Source organism: Haliotis asinina, chromosome 9 (assembly GCF_037392515.1).
Source record: "Haliotis asinina isolate JCU_RB_2024 chromosome 9, JCU_Hal_asi_v2, whole genome shotgun sequence".
Classification (NCBI taxonomy): Eukaryota; Metazoa; Mollusca; class Gastropoda; order Lepetellida; family Haliotidae; genus Haliotis; species Haliotis asinina.
The window spans coordinates 31,202,832-31,227,411 of record NC_090288.1 but is presented as its reverse complement, the minus strand read 5'-3'; the positions used below and the strand labels follow the sequence as shown (position 1 = coordinate 31,227,411).

Genomic DNA, 24,580 nt, shown 5'->3' with positions numbered 1-24,580 from the left:
ACTCTTAATATCTATGTCAAAGACATCACAGGATCATCACTGGAATGATGTCTGTTTCAGTACGAGGCATTTAACTATGCCCGCTACCCCCAGCTGACAAAGATAGTGTTTGCGTTCTTCATGTTCCTGGTGCCGATCCTGCTGCTGAACATGTTGATAGCCATGATGGGCAACACTTACACGCAGGTCATCTCCAAGTCAGAGAAGGAGTGGAGGAAACAGGTACGTTATGTGCTTCAATGGATGCCAAGATCATTCTTTTTTATTTGGCTATCATTTTGGAAGTGTTGTGCTTGTGTTTCATTAGGCTAAGTTCATTGTTCTGTTCCAGTGGGTTAATGTAATATTTGTGTTGTAGTATGCAAAAATCCCATCGCCCGATGCCCGGGTCAAGTCAGTTTTCATTTTGGGCAATCAGATAAGGGTATCTTACATGTACATGGACCACTAGATAATTTCCACTTATCGTTTGAAACTGCAAATAATTTTGGATTTCACTCCATATCTGCTCATAATGAGACTATGCTCAAAATTAGCACTAATAATAAAGTAGAGCTAGTAGAGAGTGAAATTATCGCTCTTTGATAAATAGCTATGACAGTAGCCAATAAACAGTAACATCAGGCAGTGTGTCATAAAATCAGGGTAAGTGGTAAATAAGTCAGGACAAGTTACTTTCTTGAAGTCACATGCCCTGTGGCAAGTGGCTTTTCAAAGTATTTATGAACTCCTGGTATGTTAAGATCAGGGTTGTGTTTCAGTGGGCTAAGATTTATGCTTGTGTTTCAGTGGGCCAAGATTGTGGTTGTGCTGGAGAGGGGGTTCTCCAAGAAGCAGCTACTCAAGTTCCAGCAGGAGTATGCTGTGAAGATTGCCGGACCTCCTACCCCAGACAACCAGAAGACCGAGGCCAGGGCCCTCGTGGTCATCAAGACCACGTCCAAGACTAAGGCAAAGCAAAGGAAGGCAGCCATCAGCAACTGGAAGGTGAGGCTGAATACAGCACCCAGTATGGTTCTCCTAAGTCAGAACAATCCTCCTGTGGTAGATGTAACAATAATAATGATAGTCCATCTGTAATGCGCATTTCTCCATGCATAATGCATGCTCAAAGCGCCCAGTGTTGAAAGTCATACAACACAGGATTAAATTATGTTCATTCGATACACATCAACAGGAAGGGTAGACTTTTTGGAACAGATAAGTTTTCAGATATGATCAGAATGATGAGTATAATGGTGCAGTTCGAAGTGTATGGGGAAGGCTGTTCCATTCCGTGGCTGCAGAAGACACAAGGGATCTTTGGCCAAACCCGACAGTTCTGACTTCGGGTACACGTAGGAGGGTCTGTGAAGCAGATCTGAGAGATCTTGCTGGTGTGTAAAGCTGAAGTTCTCAGAGATAAGCGGGAGCAGCCCCTGTTACACACTTGTAGGTGATGCAGAGAACTTTAAAGGAGATTTTCTGACAGACTGGTAGCCAGTGCAATTTCTGAAGCACAGGTGTGATATGGCTAGACTTTGGACATGGTCATGTTATTTTTATGCAAGTGAGAGACAGTCGTAGGCAAGTAACAGGTTGATTCAGAACCTTCAGAGGTTGACACAGAAATCAGTAAATACAAAAGTGTACTGTGATTCCTGAGAGGTATCCAGATGGAACTGTGGATATGACACAAGTCAGGTTGTGGAACAAAGGCTTGCAATTGCAGTCAAGTCACTCATATATATAGGGACAAGAAGCTACCTTGAAGTATCTGGGGAAATGTAAACGAGGCTGTAAACAATCTCTGCACAAGAGAGCACGGTATACAAGGAGAGTAATGAAGGTGTCTAGTGCATACTGCAAACAACCTCATTGTAAGGCCGTCTGCAGCACAGTGCAGACATACCAAAGGAACCTCATTGTAAGGCCCTCTGTAGCATCTCACTGCAAGAGTAGTAAATCAGACCTCATTGTAAGGCCCTCTGTAGCATCTCACTTCAAGGGTAGTATATCAGACCTCATAAGTCCCTCTGTAGCATCTCACCGCAAGGGTAGTATATCAGACCTAGCTCATTGTAAGGCCCTCTGTAGCATCTCACAGTAAGGGTAGTATATCAGACCTAGCTCATTGTAAGGCCCTCTGTAGCATCTCACTGCAAGGGTAGTATATCAGACCTAGCTCATTGTAAGGCCCTCTGTAGCATCTCACTGCAAGGGTAGTATATCAGACCTAGCTCATTGTAAGGCCCTCTGTAGCATCTCACTGCAAGGGTAGTATATCAGACCTAGCTCATTGTAAGGCCCTCTGTAGCATCTCACAGTAAGGGTAGTATATCAGACCTCATTGTAAGGCCCTCTGTAGCATCTCACTGCAAGGGTAGTATATCAGACCTAGCTCATTGTAAGTCCCTCTGTAGCATCTCACTGCAAGGGTAGTATATCAGACCTAGCTCATTGTAAGTCCCTCTGTAGCATCTCACTGCAAGGGTAGTATATCAGACCTAGCTCATTGTAAGTCCCTCTGTAGCATCTCACTGCAAGGGTAGTATATCAGACCTCATTGTAAGGCCCTCTGTAGCATCTCACTGCAAGGGTAGTATATCAGACCTAGCTCATTGTAAGGCCCTCTGTAGCATCTCACAGTAAGGGTAGTATATCAGACCTAGCTCATTGTAAGTCCCTCTGTAGCATCTCACTGCAAGGGTAGTATATCAGACCTAGCTCATTGTAAGTCCCTCTGTAGCATCTCACTACAGGGGGTAGTATGTTAGCTCTTATTGTAAGGCCATCTACAGCACCTCAACACAGGGTCCCATGACGATCAGGGCTTAAATAGGTCTTCAGCAAGCCATGCTTACCATAAAAGTCGACTATGCTTGTTGTAAGAGGTGACTAACAGGATTGGGCGGTCAGGCTCGCTGACTTGGTTGACACATGTCATCAGTTCCCAGTTGCGCAGTTCAGTGCTCATGCTGTTGATCATTGGATACTCTGGCTCAGACTCAGTTATTTACAGTTGGCCGCCATATAGCTGGAATATTGCTGAATGCGGCATCAAACTTAGCTCACTCACTTAGTCAATCTCTTAATACAGGGGGGAGTACATTAGCTCTCATTGTAAGACCCTTTGCAGCACCTCAATATGGGGGGAGTACATTAGCTCTCATTGTAAGGTCCTTTGCAGCACCTCAATATGGGGGGAGTACATTAGCTCTCATTGTAAGACCCTTTGCTGCACCTCAATATGGGGGGAGTACATTATCTCTCATTGTAAGGCCCTTTGCAGCACCCCAATACAGGGGGGAGTACATTAGCTCTCATTGTAAGACCCTTTGCAGCACCTCAATATGGGGGGAGTACATTAGCTCTCATTGTAAGACCCTTTGCAGCACCTCAGTACATGGGGGAGTACATTAGCTCTCATTGTAAGGCCCTTTGCTGCACCTCAATACATGGGGGAGTACATAAACTCTCATTGTAAGGCCCTTTGCAGTACAGTACACTGTCCATGTTCACTGCACGTTGCTGTACCCGCAACAAGGTGTTTCCACGTATTCATGTGGCCACCATCTGGTCATATACCAATGGATTCGTGGGTTCTTTTAAGTGCACAGAGTTGTGTACTGTACACTAGAGGTTGTGACAACACTGGAAAAGTCTGCACACAAAGTTGACTCCAAGGTTTTTACCCCCGGTCACAGATGGGCTCGATCCCAACACCTTAACCTCGGTGGATCACTTAGCCCGGCGCCTTAACCAGCTCGGCCAACATATAAGCTCTCATTGTAAGGCGGGCCGTTGCACCGCCTCAATACTTGAGGGAGTACATTAACTCTAATTGTAAGTGCCTGATAGGCATTACTAATGCATCATTGTCAGGCAGTCAGTCTCCGGAGTCTCAATAAGGGCATTGTATGGTCATTGTGCGTGGTGATTTGATAGAGACTAAAGACAGCCGCACCTCGTAAGCGTCCCATGCATTCCATAACGTACAACAATAAAGTTGTCTGTTACAGCCTTTGAACCCTGAGTGGTTGCGTAAAGTGACAATTTATTGCGGACACAAGAAGACAAGACGTAATCTTCTCCATTGTTACTGATATGTTGTTTGCATACAAAATTGGTGTTATTCATGTTCACTGTAAATAAAGAACCCTGCTCACAGAAGATGGCGCAGACAGATAGTCCTAACAAGGATACAGATATTTTTATGGAGTCAGTAAACCTTGCCTAACTTATGCAATACAGAGCTGTAGGATTCGAGGTCACCATTGCATCAGTGCATATTCATTATGAGTGAATGAGTTAAAATTTAACATCACATTGACAATATTTCTGCCATATCGTAACAAGAACATATTTGATATTGGCATGAAATGTGTATATATCATAAAAACCAGTTGACAAGGGACAGTAAAACGCCTAGAATATCACATTTACAACTAAAACTAGACTAACTAGTCTCTGAAATGAACATATTTTACTGAAAAAAAAAACGTTCAATAGTCAAAAAAAATAATATAATGAAATGGAGCCCCAAGACTTTCTTCATTTTCAGAAGCTAGGGGAATCTAGACTAGCAACATTTTCTAGACTTGCGTGGGCTTTCTTGGATATATATACTTCAGGGTCTGTACGACAGACGAACCTAAAACAAGTATGGAAAGTTGAAAGTAATAGCACTGTTTGGACAATACAATATAAAAACAGGCTTTAGGTCACCAACAACAGAATTTAGATCACCACACTAGGGATCATGGAGACTTGCAGTACTTTTGCTACCTGCAGGGACCCCAGATGAAATTTACGTAATGATTAATAGATTATAGCACACCTTCATCGGTTTTTGGTAGGTGTCACATTTCCTAGAAAACCAATTAATGAAAGTCACAAAGTGACAAGAAAGTGCATAAGACCATAAGTACTTAGGTTTCCTATCAGTCTAGTGATGGTTTGAATCTCTTTAGTCGTATGGCAAGACATCTGACTTTCGATCAGCAAGTCTGTGGTTCAGGAATTTTATGATCTCTTTTAACCTTTGCTGGGTTTATCCATATTTTCACCAGCAAACTTTAAATGATTTTATTCCTGTTTTTGACTTATGTCAAACTCGTGGATTGTTCAACAAATTTAAACTTTCAATATATATCAGTGTTTTTTACCAGGATGTCAAATTCATAGTTGTGTCAAATGCATGGGCTATTCAGTAGACTTTCAATATATATCACTGTTTTTACCAGAAAGGGAAATTCTGGGCCATACATTCATTGAAACGTAAAACCGCACCACTGAATGTGACAGCACAAGCAGCGTCCCTTGTAGCAACCAAAGGCATAAAACATAAGACATAAACAGCAATGATGTGGTATGTTTAATTCTGTTGTGTGATAGTTACGTCAGATGACAATACATTCAAGTCAATCATGATACAGAATACTACAGCTGCTACTAATTTTACTACAACTATCAATATAACATGTTAGAAAAATCGTCAAGCTCGTGTGCTGTGATGTGATTTGCATACCCTTTGATTGCAGTGTTTTAGCATGTTGTCTGTTATCAGAATCACAGTCATGCATTGATAAATGATACTCATCAAATGGCTGACTGTGGACAACTAACGCGACCTTCCGCATCTGTGGATTTTCATGGCAAGGGTGGTACTGAGAGCTAGATAACACCTAACACCATTAATTCATTTTATAATATATGAATGTTATCAGAACCTCATCAAACTTTTAAAATACAATCAGGAAAGTTGTCCGTCATGATCTCACCTCAGGTCGTCACCATGGAGTAGCCAATCACAGACCTGGAATTTGATCTCACATGGTCTATACTAGCTGCTCATTTACAGATGTGTTGTATGATGATATTTGATGGTTTTTCATACCATAACATCAGGAGCATGTTGTTGGTTAATGTGAGACGGAACTGGACTGGCACCAGTGATGAAATTACCAACATAGCTGATGGTGGTCACCGTACCCTGAGCATTGCTGGTCATTTGTTTGTCTGGCCAAGACTCAATTACTTCTCCCTAATTGAGTTTGCATGCTGCAGACTAATTTCTGTAAGTCTGTTTGAAGTTTTTTGTTGCTATTTTCTGCTTGTTTAACAAATTTGGGTTGCTGAATTCTGTCAAGGATCTTTTTGGGTCAACTGTTTTATGACTTGCTTAAATACAAAAAGATCTGACACATGTGTCCACTAAGTCACCAACCCAGAATACATACTTTGTATGATTTATATCCATGGGCAAGATCATTACCTAATTTTTCTGCCTTTCTGACATGATATAACAAGAACCCTGATAATATCATTATTATTGTTAACAATTAAAACAGATACCAAATAATAAGTAGTGTATGGTTTCATCATATATTTGTCTCTTAGTGTTGAGTTTGGATTGAGTTTGGATATTTTCAAAATCTTGTCTTCTTGTCTCTTTTAGCGGATTGGCAAGGAGATAGTGACCCAGCTGAAGGAAGCTCGGAAACGTGGTGAGACAGTTAATATCAATCGTCTTCAATACCGATCCAGACCGACGCTGACACAAATAGAGAGCACTTCTTTCGAAGACGAAAAGTTATCATCTTCTGCAGATCTGTTTGGACAGACATTCTCTTCCACTGTAGCCCAGCTTGCCTGGGAACGTGACATTGACCTTACAAAAGGTCAGACATTTATATCTGACCCTCAGGTCATTGAAAAAATCAGTCCCAGGGGTCAGGACATGTCACCAATACAAGAGCAAAGCCTGCCAATCATTCCAAATGGGCGGCCGAAACAAGTGGAGCGAATTATGCCTTCCGGTCCAATTCTCGGTAGCCCCAAGAGCCGGAAACCAATGGTGTACAGTAACCGAGTGTTCCCTCTTATCCCAAAATCTGGTGATGTCAGCAATGTTGATTCCCTGGATGGCGTTAGCATTTTAAGCAATAACGACAAGTTTGATAGCTTGTCACACAAGTCACCGACTAGGTCTGTGTTTTCTCTGACTTCGGACCAGCAGGACAAAGACAGTGTCAGTGGTGCAAAGAGTCTGGAAACCCTGCAGCATGAAGATGAAGATGGAAGAGGGACTACCGAAGAGGCGCCAACGGTGCCCAGAAGAAAGAAAGAGAAGAGAAAGAGGAAGAAATCAAGTTCTCCCATGAAGACCATTGCTACAAATTCTCAGTCCTCACTCACCCCATTGTTGAAGGATGATAAGGATTCTACTTCATCAAACAATTTTGGTGTTAAGGAACACCCCTCAATGGATGCTGGTGGTGAAGATCAGCTTGCTTCAAAGGATTCTGGTGACAAAGAACAGCCCTCATCAGAGACTGTGGATGCCAATACGTCCAGTGGTTAGTTATGTTAGTCTTCTCAGTGGATTTTTTGTTTGAAAAATATGTATAAATGCATTGTTACATGACAGTTCTTGCAGAGATTGCGTTTTAAAGGGTATATTATGTTGATAATTATGCCAGTCACAGCATTTTTGTTAATTATTTATTGTTGCTGTATCTATATGTTCTACAGAATCCACAAATAATAGGGTAATTTGAATGTTGTTGAAATTATTTGTTACCAGATGAAAACATTTTTTTATGTTGTGCTTTAAAAATTTTAATGGTTTTACGGCATAATCCTTTCAGGCAAATATACATATATCATATTTTTCTTTCCAAGTCATTATTTATTTGTTGACATACGATTTTGTTTTATTTTGTTTTGATGACACTTTCAATAGAAAATTGAGAAAACACAATTTGAAGTCAATATTTAATCATTAGCAATGCCATTATTGTTTGTTTTTTGTCAGATCACATTTGTGCCCAACCCAGCTATTTATTATATTGTGGGTGAAAATGTTGTCCAATTCTCATTTGGCAAGATCATTCCATGTCATTCAATGACTTGAATATTTGTATTATTTTTTATAAAATATCACATATGCAAAATTATTTAGATGTGTAATTTTGAAAGTCACCTAAAATTCTTAATATGTTTGATATGATGTCAATATTGACCAATTTCTGCATAAGTTCCAAGAATTAAGTCTTAAGTCTCGGATATGAAGGCTACCAAAACAAACTCTCTTATCTGCTTAAAAAAAGTGACAAAAATGCAGCTATAAGCAGTGGTTTACTCAAATTTACACCTTGCAAAAGTGTTCAGAAGTGAATTTAAACTGCAAACTGAAAATAGTCTGGTTTTTTTTCAGTTTCATTTCCTTCATACAGAAAATATGTTTTTAAATATTCCTTAGTTCAAAAACAGATAATAACATCTTTTTTCTCCTATTGTTTCTGACTTTGATTGAATAATTCTGGATACAAATAAACAACAATCACCTGAAATGATTTTAGGATGGAGTACAGAAACATGCATTATTACAGAGAATATGTAATAAATTCTGTATATCTCAGGGGCTCAAAAACCCCATTGATTGATGCCCGGGACAAGTCAGTTTTCACTTGGGCTATCTAATAATGGTATCGAACTTGTCCCTGGACTACTAGATAATTTCCACTTATGGTTTCAAACTTCAAATAAACTTGGATTTCATTTCATATCTGCTAATAATGTAGCTATTACATTTCACAATAGTAGTAATTAAGAGCTATAGTTCCTTGAAATTTATCACTCGTCAATAAATAGTTCAGAAAACATTAACATCAAACAGTGTTTCATGAAATCAGGACAAGTGGAAAATTAGTCAGGACAAGTTATTTTCTTCTGCTTTTACAAAAACTCTGAACCCCTGATGTTTGTGAGATAAGGCATGCATGTTGATATTATTGTATATATTGTTATTATAGTTTGTTACGAACTATTACGCACAGTGTCATTTAATATGTTGTTGAACAATCACACCATGTTTTACCACTGTTGGTAGCTCTGATACAGGTATGTGAAGCCAGCCTAGTGCTGAAAGTGTTCGCCATCACACCCATATCATAAGACCAATAGTGGTAATGTGTGAGGCCCATATTTCTGGTGTCTGAGGCATCATAATTGTTCTCACTCACTTAATGCTTCTTACTGTTTCGAGGGATAGGCATTTTAGACTAGGAAAGGGTGTTCCTTGAACAGAATTTGTGAAGTATATATCTCCATGTAGGTCAAAATCTGGATGTCATTAATTTTCTTGTTTTGTATATTTTAATGAAAATATAATGTTTCTAAGGAATCATTGAAATGCTGTTTTGCCAGTATTTATGCATCATTTGAAATACCTGCCTGCCTGACGGCCCAGGACTGGTTATTTTCAACACAGACTGCCAGATTCTCAAATTCACCTGCCTAGCAATCGGGTGAAAGTTATTATTTTACAAGTTTTAGTTTATTATAAGTAATTATGATAAGTACATGTAGTTGGCAAGTGGGTTTTGTTCAGTCCTGAGCGATATGAAACTCATCCAGAACCCAGGGCTGGTTAGATGTAAAACTTGCCAGCCCTGGTGTCTGACTGAAATGTTGGGGCGTTTCATACCCTGGTTTATGATATACACAAATTCCTGATTCCAAAATTAGGAAATGTGGCTAATTTCCAAGTCTTACAAGAAATGCGTAAGTTGCATTAAAGAAACAGAGTCAGAGTAATGACACAGTGACATTTAGAAAATGGTCAGATGTAGTGTATGTTACATTTGGGATTATACTTTCCTAGTGAAGTACAGATTTTTGTACTTATGTTGGGTTGAGTCCCACTGGTGATTAGTTATATAGTCTCTGAGAGTGTTGGTTCGAATCCAGAATGGGACTAAACCAAACAAAAGTACACGAATCTGTACTTTACTAAGAAAGTGTAGTCCCAAGTTTGTTACAAGGTCAGGGTGCACTCATTTTCAACTTCCGATTGGAAATAGAACAATATAAATTAAATCACCAGCTAAAGGACCAGAAAAATTAAAACAGAATATGTTTTTCTCCTAATTACTGTATTTCATTTTGGAGATTCAAAATATAATTGTAACCGTGTGTTTTCCAGCAGCAAATTCAAATTTGTAGTAAGCATTGTTAAAACTAAGAATCCTTGACCAATGCCATTTTGATGGACTGTTCCACTAATTGTTTGGACTCTCTTGTTGTTATGTCATGAGGGTTTTGAGTTTTGTCACAAACATCTGCAAGCGCTGAAATGCAGTGCTGACAGACAATGTTACTGGCAACTTTAGCTGCCATAAATCATTTTTTTACAAAAAATGTCCTTAAACTAGACTGCATCTCAAACCTTTAGACTCCCAAATGTGAAATATCTTTCAGGTCCCCTTTCCTGACATTAAACAATATCTCCTCTGATCTCCTGTAGCTCAGCAATTTTTTCTTTCAGTTTTCTCTATGTGATGGTGGGCTGTCCCGTTTGAATAAATAAACATCATTGGAATATAAATAGACAGGTAATTGAAACTGCCATTTGGTGGCAACTGAACACCAGGCTATGTACTCGTTAAACCATGAGTAGTTATGAGAATGTTGTATTTTTTAATGTCACTGTGATCTGTGTTGTACCAGATTAAAAACTTGGTACACTTACACTCACTCTGCCTTACACACTCACATCTACCCTTAGTGCATCATCGTATATTACAGAGTAGACAGTAAGGAACCCTTGAATCTGTGGTTAATTTGTCATTGAAATAATATCAGAGAATATTGTTCATTAACTTCTTTGATAGAAACATATGTCTGTATTAATCTTTCTCAGCTATGTACAGATTTTAGTCCTTCTTTGGGGCTCCATCACTACTTGGGGTTACTGAACAACCTGTGAAAAAAGTAGATTTGTTTTAAATAGTGTCTTTCCACTGCACACGGCTGAACTGCAAGTGAATTCCTCAGTTTTTGACATTTTCTGAGATGAATTTTTAGAGGTAATACAAAACTTTCCCATGGACACAGAGATCCAATATGGAACACCCGCAATTAATTTAAACAGAACCAAGTCTGACATTTCTCACAAGTTATCATTTAATTCAGGTTAATGAATGTTTCACTTGTGTTTAAAAGAAATGTGTTGTTAACTAAATATTCAACTGCTAGTCAAATCATGTATTATGGTATTAGTCAATATTGATTACTACAGAGAGAACTCATGATCTGCTGAAATTCTGCTGAAACTGACTGCTGGTCACATGTTGCCGTGTATGAATTTTACAAACATTCCTGTTTATTTTCATTTAGAAGTTGAAGTCAAATACTCACTATATGTACATATGTATATGTAATTCTTTAGAAATATTTTACCATATTTTATTTTATCATAATGCTGCTGTTTTCTTCAGCTGGATAAGAAAGCATGTTGCCAAATGTTTACATATTTTGATAAATAATTAATTGTGATTTGTATAACAGGTTGACATGTTCATCCTGTTTATGTCAACCATCATCAGAGTAGTTGTGTTGTTTAGCAGTTACTCCATGCCTGGTGTTGCTGACTATTGAAATGGAAAAACAGATTTAGATTTGACCGTGCAACAAAATGGATGAATGTTGTACCTGTCATCAGACTGAGGAACTATTACAATATTGTGGTTGAAATTGGTATTTTTGCTCCTCAATGCTTTCATTTCATTTATCTGAGTTAGGTTTGTCTGTCAGTAGTCTCCTGTACATGTGTCTCTTAGAAACCATCTTCATGGAAGATTGAGTCGTTGGTCTTCTGTGTCTCTTGGAAACCAGTGGCAGTGACGATTGAGTCGTTGGTCTTCTGTGTCTGTTGGAAACCAGTGGCAGTGACGATTGAGTCGTTGGTCTTCTGTGTCTGTTGGAAACCAGTGGCAGTGACGATTGAGTCGTTGGTCTTCTGTGTCTCTTGGAAACCAGTGGCAGTGACGATTGAGTCGTTGGTCTTCTGTGTCTGTTGGAAACCATTGGCACTGATGATTGATTCAGTAGTCTTCTGTGTCGCTTAGAAACCAGTGGCACTGAAGATTGAGTCAGTCGTCTTCTGTGTCTCTTTGAAAAAAGTGATTCTGAAGACTGAGTCAGTGGCCTTCTGTGTCTCTTTGAAAAAAGTGATTCAGAAGATTAACAGGTGGTCTTCTGTGTCGCTTAGAAACCATTGGCACTAAACATTAACATATGTGCCAGTGGTGATAACTGAATATATTCCCTAGGATGAATATATTTTATAAAGATCAATTACTCAGCAAGTTTCATGAAAAATATAACTAAAGTTTTCCTATGTGTAGTTATTAGCTGATTTCAAGGTATGTTTTCAGTCTTTTGTTTATCTTTTTGTTTTTAGGGGAATTTTTTATCACGTTTCACCTTGTTTGATTTCAGTTCTCACTCATGGTGTTTTCTTGTCTCAAGTTCCATCTCTGCAACCATCCTCTCTAAAATTTAGAATCTGAATTTTGCCATGTTATTTTTTTTATGACATTGTATTTGGTTCCAATTTATAGGTGTTTGTGAGAGTCCTTTGTGCCAGGTAATTTTACAGAAAATGCTTGAATATCCATTCTGAGAACAGTTTTTTGTTAAATGGCATCATCGATGACATTTTAGATTCTTGACTGTATGTCGAGGTGAGATCCTTCAATTTGTGATTCAGAAGAAATAATAAAACACCAACCAATCTCTCAATCCACCTGTAAATGGTCTCTGCTCAGTCTTGCATTTACATAATTCATTCTGCTTTCTTGTCCATAAACCAACCCAATGCATTATATCAGTTTGTTTTGGAGATACCCCTAGAGTGATGGTGTGTATGTGCTTGAATATTGTTGAATACAGCATTAAAAGTACAAACAAGACAACCCAGACGTGTCTGGGACATTGAAGACATTGAATTTGCTTTGTTATGAAGCCAATCCAATCCAAATCAAATCTTTAATCTGATACTTCTCTACATGAACAGTGTTCTGTCCAGCCAATCACCATTGAATTTCCTTGTTTAAGCTACAAAATCATTCAACCAGCATATTGGATTTCTTTACCTCAAAAAATGAATATTATAATGAAGTTTTCAGTGAATGAAAATGAAGCCAGTTATTGTATTTTTTGTGGATATTTTAAGTATGTGTAAAAAATGCCATACATCTAGATTGATAAGAGTGAATTCATGTGCAGTAGTTTTGTATATGGGAAATGAAATTCATAAATTAGATATTAAACAAGTGATACTGAAAATAATCATGACGTCTGAGCAATGATACAGTAAATAATCCTCACGTCTGATTGGCTCAAGAACCCATGTCTAGTTTATTTTGACAGGTCTGTCAGTCAGTCACATGACGTGATCTTGAGACTCAAGGTTTGCTGAAGACGTTCTTCAGATCTCCATGCAGGGAGGTTTCGAACCAAGGTTAAAGGTCAGATTTGGACAGGATTGACTTATTACATGTATGAAAACGTTGTCAAGCAAAGTAATCAAAATGTAATATATTGTAATAATATTGTGTACAGTGTACATAGTGTTTTTGATATGAGAAGCATGAGTGTGATTTGTGTATATGACGTGAAATGAATATCATTACATAGGCATGTCTGTAGCATGTTGTACACTGTATGAACCTGTCATCATGTTCTCTGTAAAATTAACATGGACAAGGGATGCAGTTGTCAAGGCAATAAAAACGTATGCAGCCAGAGTGTCGGTGTCTTTTTCTCACCAAGAGTGTTTTTACCTTGAATATTCATCAGTTAGTGGTCATGATCCATGTCTTTGGATGTTGTCTTGATTTTGTTGTTAGAATGGAGACATTGAGCAGCCTAGTGGTTGAAGTGTTCATCACCTTAAAGATCTGATTTTCTACATTTATACAGTGTATTAAAAGTCTCCCCAGCCCCACGTCACTAGAATATTGCTGAAACTGGCATTTTATCATATTTTGCTTAGTGCTTAAGCATTACTCAGCAATATTAGAGCTCTTTGATGGTTGTCTGTGAACGATTGAGCCTGGACCAGATAATCCAGTGGTCAGTATCATGAGCATTGATCTACACAACTGGGATATGATGACTCGTCAACCAAATCAGCGAGGCTGATGACCTTGGTTGCTATAGACACATTCTTCATGGTACTGACAGACGGAACAATTTTAACCCAGATCTTAAGAGGAAACATCTTGGTTATTCAACGGAGCTCTTATTCTCGAAACGTTCGTAGCCCTAAGAATTCGTAACTTTGATCGTAGCCAATGTGTTGAGAATGTGCTTAAGTTCGTAAGGCTACGAATGTTTCGAGAATAGCTAGCCTGATTTCCCTCATTCTCATTCTCAACCTCATTCTCTTCCCACAGAGGTTACTTGTCATATCTTCCTACGAATCTCTGTTCTAATACGACCATATTTCGCGGTTCTCATAAAATCCCCTGGCGGCAAAAAATGGAAGCAGATTTGTCTCCCTACTTTTTTGTCCTATCGGAACACGTGTTACATAGACTTACATTCAACTTGACAAATGCAAGCAGTGTGGAGAAACAAAAATGACATGACTGAGTCCTGTCTAGAAAAAACATTTGAGTGTCGCGCTCGGGAAGAGGTTCTAGTTTTCACGATGCATCCGGAAATTACTGAGATCTTTCGAACGGTCACTTTTGAAACAAGGTCGCTGATTGCACTACTACATCTGATTGCCTCCAATCATGAGTCTTGCACACTCGCACCATGAAAGGGTCGTATTAGAAGAGAGGTTACGTACGAAGATGTGACAGGTAACCACTGTGGTACCTATACTTATAAGAAAACTATACTGACCAGGTGTTCAGGCTGAGTTGGTATCGCCTCACGATAGTATTAAAGGTATATCACTACTATCAGCCTCATTTGGGACGAAAGCCGAAAACGATGAAGCTGTATGTTTATCACTTCGGGCATCCTACGAGCTGTGTCTGGTAGTGAAAAGCATCGCGCATACTGTGATTCCAACTCGCAATCCCATATCTGGTGTCTCAAAGGGGCGCTACTCGGCGTCATTTCGGGACATGACATTCTCCAGAAACAGTATAGTGAAAACATGTTGTCCTTTGAAACAGGTTCACGTCTACACTGGTAGTATTGATTGATTGATTAATTAGTTAAAAGGTACTGTAATACTAATACTAATAAACCTGTTCAGCAAATGTTATGGCCCCCAGTTCACAGATGAATAGGTTACTTGTGCCATTTTCCACGAAGTATGTATTTTGGTAGTGTTTCGTAATAGAATAGAGGGTTTATTCTCTTTTTGCCGGGACCTTAATTGGCTATAAGCGGATTATGATTAAAGGTCGGCAGAGGCCGCACCCTCCGTGTTTATCAATATAAGCCAGGGGATCGTCCCACACGAAAGCCCATCTGATGAACATCAAACTCCAACCACCTACAGTGTTCATGGACTTCGAGTAAGGTGCCCAGAATGCTGCACGGACATCATTCAATGAGAGATAAAGGGGTACATGTTCCACTTCAAACAAGCCGTATTGAAAAGACTTCATGGACTTCAGACAGCATTTCACAACAACCCGGATGTGCGGCAATGTGTTCGGCATGCAGCAGCTCCATCCCTCCTCAGAATGTCTGATGACGTTTGGGTGAACGCACTAGAGAATGTTGATATGGACATTCCTTGTCTTTCAGCTTTTGCTGACTATGTTACAGAGGTCTGGGTTGAGGGAGGAGAGCGGCCCACGTGGAACCATTTTGACACCGTCGGTCCAAGAACCACCAATCATGTCGAGGGGTGGCACTGGAAGCGCTCAAACATAGCTGCCAGTCACCCAAATAAGACCAAGCTGATTAACATAATCAAATCTGAACAATGCAATACTGAAGTGACCATTCCGCGACTGGAAGCCGGTGGTTCCCTTCGACCAAAAGGCAGAAAATATCGACAACTCGACGAGAAGTTCGACATCCGGAAATATATAGACTTTTAACTGGCACCATCTCACCACTTGTTTATGGTGATGCAGTTTCCCGTCTGGTGGGATTCTAAGTTGAAATGCGGCTAAATTATACGTGATATATGTGTAAATTTAAATGTGAGTGATGTAAAGTTCATGAAAGTTTCCTTGATATATTGCATTTTAAAATGTGACTGTGAAGTCTTAAGTAAATTTTCTTTCTATATGTAAATTTAAATGTGACTGTGGTGTGATGATAAATGAAAATGTGACTTTGTCAACTTTAATGTGGTACGTGTATATTACTTTCTTCGTTGAAGTATGGTGTAAAGTTTGAACATGAACCCTGCCTAATCTGTTTGTTTTAAGGATTAGTACGGTCCACCGCTTTTAATCCCATAACAATACCTGCTGGCAAAAAGAGAACACGACGGATAGAGTAAGTGAATGCAATGTGTCATTAAAGCTCAAAGCTCTTTTCAGCTTCAGACAGTGCAAACAGTTGACAGTCGTCAGTGTATTGTTCGTTTGAAAAATGACGTGCATGAGTGCAGTGGTGTTTAGGATGTCAGAGCAAATACTGTTTTGAAGGCTTTGAGAGCGCATGCTCTACTCATCATCATAGTTTAGGCGATTAGACACAGTTGTCTTAATCAGACAGGGCTTAGAAGACGATGATAAAGAGATGATAAAGCGGGATTATTGGACGGTTGAGTTAGTATAGGTTAGTATTGGTTAATGCAGCAGCCAGCAATATTTCAGCTGTGTGGTGGTCTGTAAATAATCGAGGCTGGACCAGACGAGCCAGTGCAAACATCATCGATCTACAGAACTGGGATACGATGACGCGTCAACCAAGTCCGCGAGTCTGACCACCCGATCCCCTAAGTAGCATCCCCTTTCCACAAGCATGGATGTCTGAAGATCAATGCTAACCCGGATCTTCGCGTGTATAGCTGGATGGAACTGCACGCGGGATTGACAACCGAAAAGGGCAAACACTGATTAGTCCATGGGAACGTATGAACCTGATGATTGCAGTTCCCTAAACAGCATATTACCTCTTCGGTACATAACACGTTGACGTAAGGTCAACATAAGCACCGAGAATTACACGTGACCTTTCAGGTGACAACAGGCCACAAATATCCTACATGTGGCATTCAGAATCTAAACTATGCCAGTCATGGCAGGTCCAAATAAGCACCTAAAATTGCATAAGCCAACCCTATGTTATAGCATGTCAGTATCGGTCTTTAAAATGGTGAATGTCTTTTGAACCTCAGCGAACCTGTAAGGCCTCTAAAGTTATATTTCCTCTTTTGAAATTTCATTAACCCAAAAGGTCAAAACAGGTCCTTGTCTCATTGGTACATAAACAAACCTCATGGTTGCAAGTCAGATAGGCCCCTAAAACATCCTCAACTTTTGGGAACTTTAAGTAAGCCACTAGGTTGAATGGCCTGTTACTATATTCGCTTCTTCGATCCCTAAAATAACCCGAATTTTGATTCCCAAAATAGGTACAAATACAAGTGTATGAATTCACGACAGAGGATTGGGTGGTTACAATGTCCGTCCGTGTGGACTACAGACATTGTACCTACTTCCCAGCGACCGGTTTACTTGTTTAGGTTACGTACAGGCTTCCTGGCATAACCGGAAAACTGCGGCGTAAAACTAAACTCAGTCGCGGTACCTAAATTCCATCGACATACCGTTTGAGATTGGTATGTGTAATTTTGAAAGAAATCAACATTGGGCACACCCTCGTTTTCATTTTCAATGGGTTGGCAGTTAAGTTCAGTGATTCGATCATTAACTTTTCAAGACGCCACTTTGTTATGAGCCCAGTGGCATCTGAATAGGTGTTTTGTCTTCGTTAATGGTTCAGACTGGTTCAGGCGTTAATGCTTTGTACTTCTATATGACCTACAATGATTCTAAAATATGCACTGGTTATTAACCAAATACGTTACAGGAAATAAACCATCATATCAGGAAACAGCATCAAAGCAGTGCATGTAACTATGGGGATTATTCAGTAATCTTGGACATGAATCAAACATTTTAGGTACAAAAAGTAAAAATACATTAGGGCACAAAAGCCACCCTTGTGTCAGTTCATCAGAAATTCAAAGTCTCAATCCGAGGTTATGTCGTTCACATGCATGAATCGTATTCAACATTTCAACAGGTAAATGAAAGGTTTTTGTCAACATTTTCTATCTGAAGAATCAAATACATTCTCAAAGGCAACATAGTTAGAATCTGCCTTATGTTCACTCAAATATGTTTGTAAAGAAGCAGTTAAGTGTCAAGTCATCCGCTGTTGTCACTCCGCCCCAACATTGTTAATTACGGTAATGTCTTTCCGAATACTCCATTTATATCCATACCTCTGTAGTTTTATGATCATTTCTTGGTTGTTATAAATAGTATCATTCATTCTTCACTCGAAGCACGCAATAAATGACCTATTTAAACTTTAAATTAAAGAGCTTAAAAAGGGCAGGTGTGACAATTTATCCTCAAACTTAAAATGGCCAAACAAGCCATGGATGATAACTACAGCGTTCTCACATACTACATAATTTTACAAGATAGTTTCCTAAACACCTTTTTACACGGAGTTTATTTGTTTTTAACGTCGTAACTACAGACTGAACGAAATGTACAAGCCGGTGTACGGCAAGGATACGTTCTGTGTATGCCACTGTTTACAATGTAATACTTTTGCAATACAATTCTGAAAAAGTATAAAGAATATTGCATTTCTTTTGTAATGTGACCATGTGGTGTTGTGGTTATATTAAACTGACCATCAGAAAATAGAACTTTATATATTTATTGCAAATTCCATTCGCTAATGCATTCTGTTTGACTTCAATTTGATGCGCTCAGATCGCTAGTCCTATTGTTGAAAACGTGTAGAAATGTAACCCCGAAACCCGTATACGTAAAATTAAACCAAAATGTAATAAACCACCAATAAGTTGGGATATATACATATATACATATCCCAACTTATTAATTGTCTGTTAAATAGATAAGTGATACCCAAATGGAAGAGTTTAATTTTAAGTCCACATAAAAATTAAGAAGTATTGTGTTGACAGATATACAAACTCTCGGACATGTTTATATTTGTTGGATAAGATATTGCATGCTGGGTCTTCAGGAAGGTAAGATTTGAACATCGATGAATAGACAATAGACCATCGCGTCTACACATTTAGCCCAAACACATATTCTAATATCCCCCGCGTATCTGTCCTGATCTATGGTAAACTTCCTGGGGTCTTACACCAGCATACACTACATGCAGTTCTTTTACAAGGATAGTCTTGTCGGATTCATGTTTGGAATATCAAACAAAGACAGTCGCAAGAACAGAATTGTGTCATTTGCAAGCTACAAACGCGTATTTGTAAAATTTGTTAGCTTATCTTGAAGGGTTGTTTTATGGGCAGTAGAACGTCTCCTCACTGTAGTGGATGCAGCTGAGTGATAATACACGATTTTAGGGTTAGACAACTAAAACACGTGAAATAAATGTAAGCCTCAATTAGTTAATGTTAAGTGTCACAGTCCATGTCTTGCCTGACTGTTGAATATTCCATCACAAGGGGCAACTATAATTGCAAGTCACGAACCAGGAAGGATCTTTTTTAAAAATGTTAGTCCTAATTTAATTATTGCATTTTTGAATGAATGAGATTTGCTATCTGATTTGTAAACAGATAAATATTTTATATATTATGAAGTTTGAATTTGGCACTCAGACTGTTAGTGGCTGTATCCTCGAATGGGGTTGGATGAGGATGGAGGGGTTAAGGTAAAATTATTATCCTCCCGAGAGAGTAGGTAAGTCCCCAAACATTCAAAATACATTAAAACTTTCCATTGTTTTTAACGGTAGCATATATGTACTCTTGCTATCTAAATTCCTGCGATATTGTAGTTGGTTTTAATGTATTTTGAGAGTTTTTTTGTGTGGGTTGGGGGGGGGGGGGGGTATTGTTTTTTGTTTGTTGTTTTGTTTTTGTTTTGTTTTTTGTTGTTGTTTTTTTTTTGTTTTTTTTTGGGGGGGGGGTATTTCTTTTTGATAATTTACATGTAGTTATGGTGAATGTGTAACTTGTTTTAGTAACAATATTGCCGATGTGACTTTAAATTTCAACCAATCCACTCACTATTGTCAAGTGTATCCACTCATTTTATAAAAGATTCCATTCCATTTTATACAAAATCCTTTTCGAAATATTGCAACATACACACGCAAATCATGTGTTCACCGGGAAGATGTGGTCGAAGTCAAATATTGTGATCAAACCTATCACATCCATATGAAATCTCTGCTAAAAGAGTGGGTGAGTGAGTGAGTATGTTTTTAACTCCGCATGCAGCAAATATTCCAGCAATATCACAGCGGAGAACACAAGGAATGGGCTTCATACATTGCACCAACTGGAGAATCGAACCCGGACCAGCCACAAGGCTATCGCACCGCCCCTGATCACACAGTAAAAATTTACCCTGTCTGTAAATCAAAGCAGACAATCAGATGATCGATAGAATTGAGAATTGTATTCACATCATCCCTCGACTTCATATGTCGTAAATGCAACATATTTAAATGCATTTTGTCGAACTGTTTAGCGTGAAATATTTTGTATTTCATTCACATCAATAAGATTCCTTTTCTACCCTCTTAGTAAAACGTTTGCAACTTATTGAACTTGTATTAATTTTTTATATAGATTCTGGAAACGCAACAAGTTGTTGTTTTACTCATGATCCGGGTTAGAATTGATCTTAAGCAACCCATGCATTTCGTTAGAGGCGACCAGCGGGATCGGGTGGTCAGGCTCGCTGACTTGGATGACACATGTCATCGGTTCCCAATTGCGTAGATCGATTCTCATGACGTTGATAACTGGGTTGTGTGATCCACACTCGAATATTTACAGACTGCCGCCATATACCTGGAATATTGCTGAGCGTGGCATAAAACTAAACGAACGAACGAACGGACGGACGAACGAGCGAAACTCACGATGACTTAACTGCCCCGGAACTGTTCTGGTCACGAATGCGGTCTACTTTGACACCTGTTAGCTATTTGACATCACGAAATAGGAGTCCAGCATTATTAGGGAACGTTAATTCACAATCATACAGTCAGGTTCGTAAAGTGCGTCAAGAGTACCATGTGTACCTATTAAATTCTTTTAAACTTGTGTATTTAAATGCCTAACACACAACATTTCACGTAATTATCATGTTTAACACCAATCACAGACTATAAATATAGTGTATCAAAAGGTCTCTTTTACTGTTTTTCAAAGGAGAATGGAGAGGAGAATATATTTACAAATTACTGCATTTTGTTTCTGGTTGCTTTCTCCTTTGTTCAAAGACTTCCACATAACTGATAGGAAACACAACGCTGTCTGTAAATCTGTTATTTTATCATGTTTAATCAGTTCAATTTCTGTTTATAATACCCTGAGATCACGAAACATATCATGTGGTAACAGGTATATTTCAGCTTTACGAGATAACATACTTGAAATATGCTTAATGTACGTTGGAATTTGTTTATTGACATTAACAAAACGAAGTTCTACCTACGCGGGCAGTGGATCTATCAGTTAACTGGTTAACATGCAAGTGTGAGTGAGTGAATTCAAATTTATAATCACATCGGCAATATATCAGCCCTACTGCGACTAAACAGTTATAAAATCATATTAAACACAAATAAATGGTAAAACAAGAACTGCCAACAACGGGCAGTAAAAGGACTACATGTAGAATATCACAGATAGAGAATAAAAACTACTGAATGTGTGTCTTACTGATACATTCGACAAACTTTTATAGACAATAAAATATTTTAAAAAACGTCGGGCTGGAGATTACCAGCAACTGAAGATAGGCTATCACACTAGTGACCATGGGGACAGTGCTTTTGCTACCTGCAGGGACCCTAGCTGGATTTACACCATCCCTTCAGTCGCTTGTGATTGGAGACTGTAGCTAATATCGCCATACATTAAAGACACATATGTTTTTCGATGAAACAAGTGGTAAGTTTAAATGCACTTTGAATCAACATGCAAGAGACACATTAGTAGGGAAATTTAGTAAGCATATACATATAACAACGCTGATCTAATATATATTTGGTTACACATATTTCACCCAAACATTGCATGTGGGATCGTTGTCACGCAGCTTGAGATTTCGTGATGTTTGTTTTCAGTGAGATTTTCAAGGCAGATAGCTTCTAACTGTTAACTATGTTATCTGAGCATTCGGAATATTTACAAAAGTGCACGTTATTAGTTGTTTCAAAGGCATTTAGAAGTTGGAGGAATCAAACTAAAAATGCTTTATGGTTCAACTTCTTTATTATACAAGGTCACAACGTTTCGAGACAGATTCTAGTCTCTTCTTCAGGTGAAGTGACGTTATTAGTCGAAAATATAAGTATGCCACGTTATAGAGTTTAAGAGTACAGAAAAACTTGAAAATAATATGTACCTCTTGTAAATATACATTTACTATATCTGAAGCTTCGAGCGTCTAACTATATTTGTTATAATGAAACTGGTCATTGTTGTAGCTACAGAGCTACATTGTTTATCATGGACTTGCGAATTACAAAGGCTCTGTTGGTTGGGGCTCATATGGATGTCATGCAGAAGAATGTTGTATATTTATTCATGTATCAGTTTATAAAAGTACGGAGTTTAATGTAAAAAAGAAGCGACAAAGCCCGTTCAGCATCCATCTCTCAAGAAATCTCTGTCAAATCCAGATTCGATAAAACAATTATGACTATACCATGAGCAGACATTTTGTTACAGCAGTGGTACATCACGTTATCTCCCTATTGACTAGTCACTAGAGTAAGGTGAAACTGAAACAGGGTCGTTACTGAGAAGCTTGATTGTGAGTCAATTTGGCGATAACTGTACTGTGTTATACAGCCGCTAACTTACAGCTGTCCCCATTCTAATTCAAGTCTTTTACGTTGTTTTTCGTGAACGAATTTCATTATTCAAACCAGGTCAAAGTTCCTCTAGGTCAAAGGTTAATCATATCACTCCATGAACTTACACACACGCCAGAAAAAATAATTCCCTTCTCAAACCTCAAAGTTTGTTGTGTGCTCACTGACTCGCTGACATGGATGAAATTACCACGAAACCTCCCTCTAGTTATCAGGAATAAGTGGGCCGCTGAAAATGATAATGGCCCACTGATTCCTCAACGACGGTTCCATGATCTAACAGTGTTGTGTCAACAGCCCATTGCGAGTAAGTTGTTTTAACTTACAGTTAAATGTATGGTACTGTTTTGTCTTTTTCACGCAACATTGCCCCTATTTGGGCGGGACAGGGGAGTTAACTGACCTAAGGCTTCTGCAAATGACAATGCCCTGAAAAGACGGCGTTACCCCAGTAGTGTAGGGATACATTCAAAGGTTTGGGGGAATCGGTTTACAAATTGCGGCCGTATATGCTGATAATACGGTCGAAGATCTATAGCACTGACCAATCAGAACTCGTGTTACATACTCAGTTGAATTAGAATAGAACTTTGTTGTAATTAAGTGATAATCTTGTCTAGTCAAAATTGTTTTTACTGTCACTTATTATCGAATATAGGGCCTAGATTTTCGAAGCTCTCTTAGCGCTAAGATAGTCCTGAGTGCCATACATTAACATTAAGTTACGATTATCTTTGCGCTAAGAGAGCTTCGAGAGTCTAGGCCCAGGTTTGTTACACGGAGGGTTGGTTGTGTTTATTGATTGACACATATTTTATCCATTCGAAAAAAGGATTGGGCAGAAGTTATCAAACTGTGAAAAGTAGAACAGAAGTAAACTGAGAAATTGTTTTGCTTGAGAGATATAGATATGTACACATATGAAAACATTCTGATGTTCAGTAATTGAATTTGACAAACATCCATTGCCTTGTAAGATAACATTAATACCAATCAATGTTCTAATTTGTAACAGTTTGCCTTTGAAACGTATGCAATTGACATTCAAGGAAGCGATGAAAAAAACTTCTCCCATCTATGGTCACACGACATGATGCGTTTTGTAAAAATTATTTATTCTAAATAAATTCTAATTAAATCATATCCTATATCTTTATCTTGTGTGCAAAATATTTAACTTCCATATGCATAATATTTAGGTGCACAGTTTTCTTTTTCTTGGACTATCTATATATGTTGTCTATAATATGTTGTTTGTAAACATATATAGACCCGACAATCCAGTGATTGTTACCATGCGATGCGATGACCGAGTATGTCTTTATGAATCGGTATGAAATAATATTGACACCAGGTCTTCGTGAAGAGATGATCACATCGTCCCCAGGAAAGGGAACAGAAAGGATAGGTACATGTACACCGTGCCTTGAGATCGTGTTACGGGGAGGCTAGTTAGACGCACGCATGTAATTTCTCATACCTGTTATCCAGGGGACGCGCTGCATGCATCTCATGCATATTCATCAGGTTTCCTGGCGTGCACACTGTCGGGAAAAGGTGACATTTCTCGTGAATATCTGGAGATCAGAAGAAAGCAACTTTTTTACTGTACAGACTTCTCAGAACCTGTAATTCAATAGGTTGTATCTCCAAGCGTGATAGTTTCAATAGTAAGGGTGACTAATGAAGGTAAGGTAAACCTCGGTACATTACCGTAAATACATTTGTGAAAGCCCCCACCTTC

General features: G+C 38.7%; 1 protein-coding gene across 1 annotated transcript in view; it reads left to right on the top strand.

Moving 5' to 3' along the window:
• Positions 1–7,345, top strand: part of LOC137297204 (transient receptor potential cation channel subfamily V member 5-like) — a 61,481-nt gene extending 54,136 nt beyond the window's left edge. The window contains exons 14-16 of the mRNA XM_067829215.1: positions 61–222; positions 790–987; positions 6,440–7,345. Coding sequence (XP_067685316.1) covers positions 61–222; positions 790–987; positions 6,440–7,345 — 1,266 coding nt within the window. The remainder of the gene's footprint in view (positions 1–60; positions 223–789; positions 988–6,439) is intronic.
• The last annotated feature ends 17,235 nt before the right edge of the window (positions 7,346–24,580 follow it).